Genomic DNA, 11,393 nt, shown 5'->3' on the forward strand with positions numbered 1-11,393 from the left:
TTATTTATAAAGTTATTTTGGGCCAGTTAAAGATCTACGGAGGTTTTGAGCCACACTTATTTGGCTTTTAATTAATTAAATTGAACCCTAATTTAATCCAAAGCCAAATAAAATATTATCAACCACTAGGGTAAAATAATATTGATTGTCCGTCTAAATCCGAAATTACGAGTATTCCGGGATTTCCTCTTAAATAATCCATTATTTCTCGCGCTTAAGGTATAAATATCCATTAATTATTTAAAGTCTGATTTTAGAGGTGGGTTAATGGTCAGTTCGGTTAATAACCGAACCGACTTAAAAATTGGTCAAAAAACTAACCGAAACCGACCCGATCTCTAGTTTGGTTACTTAACTAACCGATTCGGTTAAACCGGTTGGTTGTCGGTTATAACCAAAATAACCGAACTAACACTTCAACTTTTCATTTTTCACTTTTCATCTACTTTTATTATTATTATTATTATTATTATATTATTATTATTATTATTATTATTATTATTATTTCCTAGTAATACATAAATTGTTTAGGCACTTCAAAAGTTTAAACTTTAAATGATCTGAAAACTTTTCTATGATAATTAAGTGAAGGAATATCCTATTTTTAAAATAATAGTTAGGCACTTTATTGACTTTGAGATATTATAAATGAGTGACACAAATTAAAATAGACATTGAAAAAATTTGGAAGTAAATCACATTTTTTCTATTGTGACGCCACATAAAACAATGGAGAATCAATGTAATATAAATATGATATTTTACAAGTATAAAAATATTATAGAAGTTTATAATTTAAAATATAATTGAAATTAAAATTGAATTTAATTTCAGTTATAGGTTAACCGATAACCGACTTTGAGAAATGCCAAATCGGTACCGACCCGAACACTGTGATTTTCGGTTATCGGCTAATCAATAACCGATCGATTTCGGTTCGGTTCTCAGTTAACCGAATAACCGAGAACCGTTTACCTACCCCTATCTGATACATACTTTAATTAATTAACATCTATCCCAGAGTGGTCTAATTCGAAAAATATAATTTGTATTCGTGGAATAAATTCCAACCGGCCAGCTTTCCGGATAATAAAACTTTATTTCAGACGCCTCTTAATATCAAACTGAACTCACCCAGCGTACGATCAAGTGTAATAACAATCCTAGCACTGCTAAACACTGATCACCACTGCCCAGAATATCATGATTCTTGAGTAATGAAATACTGCACCTTTTGATAAGTCAAAGTAGTGGCATAACCAATATCATATGTTCAATATTAAATACATTGATTAAGAAACAGTAATCAATAAGACCTCGTCTTTCAGTAAATAACAAGAAAGACTTATCTCATTGTTCGATTTAAACAAAATTTAAAAAGTAAAAAAATGATAATAATATCTAGAAACTTGAGAAAAAAAAAAACCAAAATCAAATCCCCAAAACGACCCCCCACTTGTGGTGGGAGGAAGTAGGCGTCACGGCGCCTCCAAAACGCGCTATGTGGTGTTGGCACGTCTGCCCGTGCTCTCCACGACGGACAACCCCTTGGGACGGATGCATGCAACGGTGTGAGTCAGTGACTTGTTACCGACCATTCCCAACGGCCGAATTGGGCCTAGTTGGGGATGCTCTTAACTAGTCTAACAATGTAGTTACAAAATTTATTAGAGAGAAAAATGTGGAAGGGATTATGTAGCTCATTAAATTGATTTTAATCGTATTGTGTTAATATTTGAATATTTTCAACGGGTAAAATAGTCCATTTAAGACGACTTAGATGTATAGGTTTGCTTCCATCAAAAGTAATGGAAAAAGAAAAAAATAGAAAGAAAATAAAAAGAAAATAGATCTGGGCTTGGGTGTGGCTACTCGGAGAATTAGAGAAATACCGGCGGTGGCGTGATTTGGGTGAAAAACGGGTTGACAATGTCTTACAGTGACACGGTTCCGCTCCATCCCAGCTCCCAATCGGACATCGACGAGATCGAGAATCTCATCCACTCCAACCCCTTACCCGTCCTCCCCGCTCGCCCCCCTTCCCCCCCACGCGCTTCCATCCCCGTCTCCTCCGCTCCTCCTCCTCCCTCCTTCATCCCCTCCAATCTCCCCCCTCCTTCCGCCCCCAAACCCACTCCCGTCCCCTCCATCGCTCCTAAACCCCCTGTCCCCCCTCCGATTGGATCCTCCTCCTCCAGCGGCGGAATTGCCTCATCGGGGTTCGGTTCCCCTCCTAATACGCTCACCGAGCCTGTCTGGGATACTGTTAAGAGGGATTTGTCGAGGATCGTCAGCAATCTCAAGCTCGTTGTTTTCCCCAATCCCTACAGGGAAGATCCCGGCAAGGCATTGCGCGATTGGGATCTTTGGGGCCCCTTTTTCTTCATTGTTTTCCTCGGCCTCACTCTCTCCTGGTCTGCTTCTGTTAAGAAGGTAACCTGATTTGTAGATTACGTTTCAAATATTCGTGAGTTTTGATTGGATACTGTTTTATTCTGGGCGATTTGTTGAAGAAATTAGGGCTTGTAGTGAAATTGGGATCTTATAACGTAGATATATCTGTACACATTAACTCTACTTGCCGATCATCAATCTTCATCATATAGGATTTGATTAGAGGCTGTTAGTTTGAAGTAGCCGGATATGGATAAATATAGCTTAGATCAGGATAGCATATATATATCCTGGTTGGTTTAGACTAACTTTGGGGATGGTTGATTCGAGAAACTTAAAAGTACCTTCCTATCTAGTATCTATCAATTTATCGTCTCCATCATGTCAACAACAAGATGGATCCAACTTTTACTTGTATCAATTGTAGGCTGGTGCATTCAAATGAGCTGCTTAATTACCTGTAAAATGAGTTTCTTTGTGCGATCGCTTGAAATATGTCCTGCCACGTGCCAGTAATCATTCATTATATATTTATTGTATGGGAAGTATGTTTGCGCTAAGTATGTTGAACGGTTGCAACTGAGTGGAACTTCAGAAGCATCTTAGTTGGAAGAATTTGAGTAAAAATATTTCATTTTCCTAAATGGGTTTCAAATCTACCACTGACTCAAAGAATGCTCAATGGTCTCAACTCAGATTCAGTGCCTACTTTACTTTCATCCAGATAGTCAAACTCAATATCAAGTCTTTTAATTTAGAATGTTTGAATGCTTTTGATATCTGAAAGTCTCCACAATCTTGCAAAATACTCAATTAATTTCAATTGTGAGTATCTTCACTTTTTTCAATGCCTCTCTCCTTAGCTCTGCTTCCCTCCAAAATCATTGTTAACCATCACTTTTCAGTCAGTTGAGATTTGAGAATTTTCCCACTGGCCACTGCCATGAGTGACCTCTAGTTTCCGGTTTTTACCAAAAATAAAAGATAACTTAGTATTAGTTACATAAAGTGAAGTGTATTTAACATGGCATCATAGGATGACACGTGGACTGTTGGACGGATACACTTTGTCAATCTTTCATTCATTCTGCAACCACTTACTCAATTCCTTCAATGGAATACTTGTGTTAATTGAATGAAACTTTCATGTGGAATACTCCTTTAGTTTCACTTTCATGTGGCTTGATTTTTCATGATCCATTTGCTTCACAACCATGTGGGCTTATTGATTACCCAATGATGCAGTAGTGAAGCCTATAATATATGCCCTTATACTTGCATCCTTCATTAAATGGTATTATATAGTATTAGAACTTAAATGTTAGAGGTACTCCCACATAGACCCTTTAGATTTTGTGGTACTCTCATATTACTGTGTAGCAATAGCTGTAACTTGTACAGGCTACACTCACATGGGGTCAAAGAAAATCTACTTTCAGACACTAGTTAGTTTGGAGGCAAGAAAATATATTAATTCATGCATGTGCTTGTCTCCTTCTACTGATGATTGATGATAAGCTTGTTTGTATTGGTTTTCTATGGATTTATATTGAGGTCTCCTTGTAATGGGCTTCTTGTTATTGAGATCCATGCAAGCAGTCATTTTCGTCTTACTTAGATTAGATTCATGCGGACCTATGCATAAAATAAATATATGGCCTTTTTTTGTCATTTTTGAAAAAACAATTCTGTATAATATAAATTGGTAATATTTTATTGAAAGAAACAATAGAAAGAGACTTCCCTCATCAATTTCTATATCTCATTGTATATACTATCTTCTTACTCACATTTATAAAAACTTCAGCATTCTCCGCCTTGTTAACAATTTTAAGTGATTGCTAGTGCTAAATCAATAGACTTTTGCAGCAGTCCTTTGTAAATATTAAAATAGTACAAAAGCTAGCTCATAATCATATATTTCAGCAGAGAAGTGTTTAGAAAGTCTTAAGTAAAAGTTGATCTGCCAAAGAAGCAAATTAATATGATGCATATGACTAATTGCTCATTGCATAAACCTTGATCTTATAATTCTCAACTTAGTATTTGTTGTATGGCTGGCATTCTCTTTGTAGATGAGTTTTAGGTTTTCTTTTTTTCCTTAAGGCCTTTCCATTCATTGTTTTGCTTCTTATTTAGAATATGGCATTATAAAAATTGTTTGGAGAGTCATGTTTGGCTAAGCAAACCTAATGTAAAAGTTGAAACCAATTCACGAACTTTCTTGCCTTGTAGTCCTGGTTTCAGCTGTTGCATTTCATTTCTTTTATTCTTTTGCTAGTAATGTTTGTGGAGTCTAATTTTGGCTTGATTATCGAGTTATTATAAGTTACTGAAGAGAACCTATTTCTTCTAACTTAAATTTCCACTTTCTTCTACATTCTATTTGTGTAATATTGTACAAGCAATTTCACAGGTCGCTATCCAATCTAATATGACTTGCTTTATGAATAGTACAATGAGTCATTATCATATAATGTATCCCTATTAAATTCTGAGGCAAATAAATAAATACTCTGTACTGCATTTAATTTCAGCTTTTGTAGATTGAATTTACGCCAACTCTTGAGTAGGTAAAATGGATGATTAATGAGTTTACTTGAGTAGGTAAAATGTATGACGAATAAGTTTAAGTTTCTTACTCTGGTCTGCTATTGTTAGGAAGGGCGCTGCTTCTTGAGTAGAATATGAAGTTGGTACTGAACTAAGAGGGTGTTTACTTTGGCATGTTGGCTTAGGGATTAGATTTACTTACATGAGATCAAGCTTTTAAAGGATTACATGATCAAATCATCTCAAAATTAATCAATCCATCTAAGCATGTGGTAGATTTGTCTTTACTACACCAAAAGTAAACACGGTCTAAAACGCTGATACAAGTAGGGGAAAGGAAACAATGTTTCAGAAAGTGATGTTGTACCACATCCACCAAATGTTTAATTGAAAATAGTTTGCAAATTTCTTTGCTTTGCTTGCCTATCTCAAGCTAATATCCCTTGAGTAATGATCTTCGAATAATGTTTTCTTGTTCCAGTCTGAAGTTTTTGCTGTTGCATTTGCACTTCTTGCGGCTGGCGCTATAATTCTGACCTTGAATGTGTTGCTGCTGGTATATCTTTTTTCCTCTCTTTCTCTGACACACACATGCACAAAGAACGAGCAACTAAATGCTACGAGTTGCTATCAATTATGTACCTTTAGCATGGACCAGTTTATGTTGCAATTAATAGACAGAGTTGTTACTCTCATGATGGATCTTGTGTATTTGTTTTAGGGGGGTCACATCATCTTCTTTCAGAGCCTAAGCCTTCTCGGTTACTGTTTATTTCCCCTGGATGTGGGTGCCTTGATTTGCATGTTGAAGGACAACGTAATAATTAAAGTGGTGGTTGTCGTCATCACATTGGCATGGAGTTCATGGGCTGCATATCCGTTCATGAGCAGCGCTGTTGGCCCGAGGAGGAAAGCCCTTGCACTATATCCTGTCTTACTTATGTACGTGTCCGTGGGTTTTCTAATCATCGCCATCGACTGATTCAGTGACACACTGCTATACTGCTCATGGTGACACTTGCATTACATGTACGGCATTAGGTGAATTTATTCCAATTAAAGTTTTGATTTTCTGGGATCTCCTTCAGAATTCAGTTTCTTTTTATGGTTATGTTGGAATCATATGCTTATATACACATACTCAGGTTGAGTTCTTTTGTGCTGGTTCTGTTTTTTGAATGGTTGGATATATTTGTGAAATGAAATCCTACTTTCTTGACTGTAAATGCGTGCTTATTAATATTCCAATATGGTATGTTTATAATAGTAAAAATAGATTATTGCTAAGGCCTAAGAGTGAAAATAAATCTCTCTGTACTTTTATTTATGACAGTATAGATACAATCCAGGTTTACTAAACCCTGCATCATTGGAAAGTTAAATTCCAGAGGTAATTTTATTGCATTCATATTATTGGGTTTGCATTGGAAGACTAGCAAATTTAAATAAATTCACTATATATTCTATTTAGTTGATTATACTAGTATTAATTCAATTCTTATGAGAGAGCAGTTATTGCATGCTAGGATGGATATAATTAACATAAATGAAACTAAATCACAGATCATGAATTTGCGTTTGATTAAACATACTATTTCTAATTCTCCAAAGATTCAATGTTGACTCTGCAATGTCTACATGGATGTTTTTGTATTCTATTGTAAATATATTGATTTGTTACCTAAACTCGTTATTCGATCTTTGTGAGGGTAAAACTTATCGAATAATATAGGACTCGCAAGAAATAGACAAAACTTCAACTCTACAGGGGAGCAAAATTCGAAAAATCCAAGTGAAGGGAATTTTCAAAAATCTTAAAATATGATTTTTTGTGTCTCACGTCTACTCCCCTGAATTATAGAGTTATAATGAGCCAATGATCCATGTGTTGATGTCAGTTTTACTAATTTACGAAAAACTTTTCTAAGATACAAAATGGCCGAAACTGGGTTACACCTGTTAATTACAATTTCTTATTCGGCACAAGATTTTATGCAGCGTAGTTTTGTAAGTTAAGTAGATACTTCCTCTGTCCGTGAAATGTTATCCAGTTTTACTATTTTGATCCGTCCGTGAAATGTTGTTCACTTTATTATTATTATTATTATTATTATTATTATTATTATTATTTTTTTTTTTTTATTTTTTATTTTTTTTTTTTTTTTTGCATTTTTAGCAAATGGATCTCACTTTCAACTAACTCATTACACTTACATTCTATTATAAAAACAATATATAAATGTGGAACCTACATTCCACTAACTTTTTCCACTTACTTTTCTTCACATATCTTATAACCCGTGTTAAGTCAAACTTGGACAACATTTCGTGGACGGAGGGGGCATAAGAAATAAAAAGTAGAGACTGATTTTTCTATTTTAAGAAATGTGTCAATTAAAATGAGATATCCCAAAAAGAAAAATGTATCACTTAAAGTCGGACGAATAAAGTACTGCTCCCTTCGTCTTTCATTAGGAGTTTTAGTTTACCATTTTAATTTGTAGCCATTAGCAGTTCTGGTTCATTTTTACTATAAATGATAGGTAGACCCACCTTCTAATAACTCATTTGACTAACATTTCATTACTCCCACCGTCCACCAATAAACTTCTCATTTTAACATTTTTGCTTGTCCACCATTAAAATTTTCATTTGTTTTGTTACTACTTTTGGTAATGGACATCACATTACAATAAGTTTATCTTAATCACATTTAATTATAAAACTAAAATATAAATGTAGGACACACTCTCATTTGTTTTTAAAGTTATTTTAAAAAATCGACGATTTCAATTCAGGTAAATTCTCACGGTTTCGGTTCGAAATCGTAACCGGCAATTACAGTTCGGGTTACGGTTTCGGTTTTAACTGCCGGTTCGGTAAACCTTGGGTGCAAGTCTAAAATAGAGTATTTGATGTTATTTTTGAAAAGATCGGCGTGGGTGCAAAACAGCTTATTCAAGGACCATCTGATTAAAGAAGGACCATCTAAGAAATATGGTCTCAATTTATTAAAAAGCATTGGGAATGGAAAGATGAAAAGAGTACTATAGCTTATATTCCTTCACTATCAATGCATGCCACAGCAGCCCTACCCCCGCTGATACGCTTTCCGTATTAATCTACCAATCGCTATCTAAATCTCACTCCCAAGATTCTTACACTACTATCATCACATGATCATTTCCTCTATAAATCACTCAGAAATCATCACATATATCTTCCCCATAACCATAACAACATATGCATAAATCATAAAATCCTCCCTCTTAAACAGTTTCTAAATGAAGGAGCTGTGGACAACCATGGCCTCCATAATGGGCGTGTGGGCCTTCGGCCAGAGCCTCCTCCACACGCTATTCCCGCCGGAGCTCCGCTTCGCCTCCCTGAAGCTCCTCCACCGCGTGTTCAGCTACTTCTCCGCCTACTGCTACTACGACATCACCGAGAGCGACGGCGTCAACACCAACGAGCTCTACAACGCCGTCCAGCTCTACCTCAGCTCCTCCGCCTCCGTCTCCGGCTCCCGCCTCAGCCTCACCCGCGCCCTCAACTCCTCCTCCATCACCTACAGCCTCTCCAGCAACGACCGCCTCGTCGACTCCTTCAACGGCGCCACGGTAGAGTGGGAGCACGTCGTCACGCAGCGCCACTCCCCCACCTTCTCCTGGCGCCCCCTCCCCGAAGAAAAGCGCGCCTTCACTCTCCGTCTCAGGAAAAGCAACAAACACCTGCTGCTCAACTCCTACCTCGATTTCGTCATGGACCGAGCCAGCGACCTCCGCCGCAGCAATCAGGACCGCCTGCTCTACACAAACTCCCGCGGCGGCTCATTGGACTCCCGCGGCCATCCCTGGGAGTCTGTTCCGTTTAAGCACCCCAGCACCTTCGACACCTTAGCCATGGATCCGGTCAAAAAATCTGAAATCATGGCCGATCTGTTGGATTTCGCCAACGGAGAGGCCTTTTACCAGAAAACTGGTAGGGCTTGGAAGAGGGGCTACCTCCTCTACGGCCCTCCGGGCACAGGAAAATCGAGCATAATCGCCGCCATGGCCAATTTCCTTAGCTACGACATCTACGATCTCGAATTGACCGAAGTTAACACGAATTCCGAGCTGCGGAAGCTGCTGATGAAGACGAGTTCAAAATCGATTATCGTTATAGAAGACATTGACTGCTCGATTAATCTCACAAACAGGAACAACAAGCTAGGGGGGAGGAAGAATGCGGCGGCGGCCGGCGACGACGGCGCCAACACGATAACGCTCTCCGGTTTACTGAATTTTACGGACGGATTGTGGTCGTGCTGCGGGAGCGAGAGGATCTTCGTGTTCACGACGAATCACATCGGGAAGCTGGATCCGGCGTTGCTGAGGAGCGGGAGGATGGACATGCACATCCACATGAGCTACTGCTCGTTTCCGGCGCTGAAGATTCTGTTGAAGAATTATTTGGATTTGGAAGAGAGCGATGTGGAGGGGGAGGAATTTGCGGCGGTGATCGATGAAGCGGAGATGACGCCGGCGGATATAAGCGAGGTGCTGATTAAGAATCGGCGCGATAAGAGCAGGGCGGTGGTTGAATTGATGGACGCGCTCAAAATTAGGGCGGAGAAAAGTCGATTGAAGAAATTAGGGGTGGAAGATGAGGAGCAGGAGAAGAGGGCTTTGGAGAGTCCGCAGCAAAATTGCATTGGAGATGTGGTTGATAATGACAAAATGCATTCAACTTGAGTTGAGTGTGGATGAAAGGATGAAAATCGTGACATGAATTCCATGGCATTATTGTTTTTTTTTCTGTTACTAGTATTCAGGCGGTTAGTACTTAGTTGAGTCGTATTCGTTTTTGAATCGCTATATTATAAAATAGCCACTTACTTATTTAGTGAGTGAAAAAACAAAAAACACTTTATTTCGCTCTTATACTTCTTTACTAGTTATATTTTACATAACGAAAGTTTCATGCTTTGCTTCACATTGTGGAAACGAGTTTGAGGTCGATTATCTTGATATTGAAAATGTTCAAATGGATAATGGAAGGAAATTTAAATAAGAAATGCATGATGTGAGTGAAAAACAAGGAGAAAACAGCTAAACTATGTAAAGATTTTATGTTGGAATAATGAAAGATATTCAGATGAAAAGCATTAGTAATTGTATGATGATAAAAGTTGACGCTTTTTGTTCTTTTTTTGAAAAAACTGATTTTGTCTTGATTTTTATTACTGAGTTAGAAAAGTAGATTTTGCCTTTTTCCATTTTAGCCTAGAAACTAAAATAGATTTAATCTACGTGGCAACACCAACCAATGCATTCGTTTTCTAAAAAGAAGTTTTAGGGATGATAACCTCCGTTTATGGAAAATAGAAATTTTTAAAATGATATGGATTTTAATATATAGTTGATAAAATAAGTGAGAGAGAGAAAAAAAATTAAAATAAAAAAGATGAAGAGAAAAATTAGTAAAATTAGTGTAAGTAGATTGTGGGATTCAGATTCTAAAATAAAAATTTATATTTATAAGCGGCGGATCAAAATGTAAATAGTTTTTATTTTTAAGTGGCTGGTATAGTATATTTAACATGAAACTGATAAAATTAGTGAAAAATAGAACAGAAGTTGAAATTGTCATAGTGGGAGTATGACTAAGACATACACCAAAAGTTTCAAGTTTTGAGTAGGTTTTGATGCTATCTTTAAATTTTATTCATTTATAAATAAATTCTTTAAGAAGAGATACTATATTACTATTGGATAGTAGAATCCGTATATCTACAAATGTTATACTATGTGAATTTTTTTTCTAAAATTAGAAAATGGATTAGTTTTATGTGAAAAATGATAAAAGTTGATTATTTTTCAGGAATAAAGAGAATGTTCTAGGAGTACTTATATTATTTGTCCGTGTGTGGCGCTTCGGAAAAGGTAACCTTTTTTTTAATAGTGCTGTATTAATTTGTTAAGTGCTGTGGTTGTGATTTCTCTATAACTGGTTTGCTTTATTGAAAAATATTATTTTATGGATTATTAAATTTAATTAGGTCAGGAATTTGTTTTGTAGTTGGTTCAACTCATATTCGCCAGGTTTACTAATTTTAAACTTGTCGTTTTGTTGCAGTTTTCCACTTGAAACAGCAATTTGGATCCATGGCATTCTTTTGTTTTATTTACTATATTTATTTTATTTATGGATATGGACAATTTATAATATTCAAAATCTATCGCTGTGATCGGGATCCCATTGGGATAAGTGCAGTAACGATTACTCACTTTTGCTGACAATTTACTTAATGATAGTAGGACTATATAATAGTGGTGCATAATTATTATCGTTTCCTCGGTCCACAATTTAAAATAGTTAATTAGTCAATATGATTTTCTATTGGATTTAATTATCTAGAACAATTGATTATTACTATACTCATTTAGTAATTTTAGCAGTCA

At 36.5% G+C, this 11,393-nt stretch overlaps 1 protein-coding gene and 1 pseudogene across 1 annotated transcript; both read left to right on the forward strand.

Moving 5' to 3' along the window:
- The first annotated feature begins 1,795 nt into the window (after positions 1 to 1,795).
- LOC125192838 (protein YIP4a-like) lies at positions 1,796 to 6,173 on the forward strand. Its single transcript, XM_048090498.2, has 3 exons — positions 1,796 to 2,433; positions 5,429 to 5,503; positions 5,669 to 6,173. The coding sequence occupies exons 1-3, from the start codon at positions 1,930 to 1,932 to the stop codon at positions 5,927 to 5,929; spliced, it is 840 nt and encodes a 279-aa protein (XP_047946455.1). The 5' UTR covers positions 1,796 to 1,929; the 3' UTR covers positions 5,930 to 6,173.
- A 1,847-nt stretch (positions 6,174 to 8,020) lies between these two features.
- On the forward strand, positions 8,021 to 9,874 carry LOC125197518 (AAA-ATPase At5g57480 pseudogene; annotated as a pseudogene).
- Positions 9,875 to 11,393: the final 1,519 nt, after the last annotated feature.

Source organism: Salvia hispanica, chromosome 4 (assembly GCF_029641045.1).
Source record: "Salvia hispanica isolate PSC_SH4W2 chromosome 4, Shi_PSC_v1, whole genome shotgun sequence".
Classification (NCBI taxonomy): domain Eukaryota; kingdom Viridiplantae; phylum Streptophyta; class Magnoliopsida; order Lamiales; family Lamiaceae; genus Salvia; species Salvia hispanica.

Excerpts from the sequence above, each read along its gene's own strand:
- LOC125192838 (XM_048090498.2), top strand. The coding sequence starts at position 1,930 with ATGTCTTACAGTGACACGGTTCCGCTCCATCCCAGCTCCCAATCGGAC. Across the intron at positions 2,434-5,428 it reads GGTCTGCTTCTGTTAAGAAG|TCTGAAGTTTTTGCTGTTGC; the intron begins GTAACCTGATTT and ends TTCTTGTTCCAG. Across the intron at positions 5,504-5,668 it reads CCTTGAATGTGTTGCTGCTG|GGGGGTCACATCATCTTCTT; the intron begins GTATATCTTTTT and ends TATTTGTTTTAG.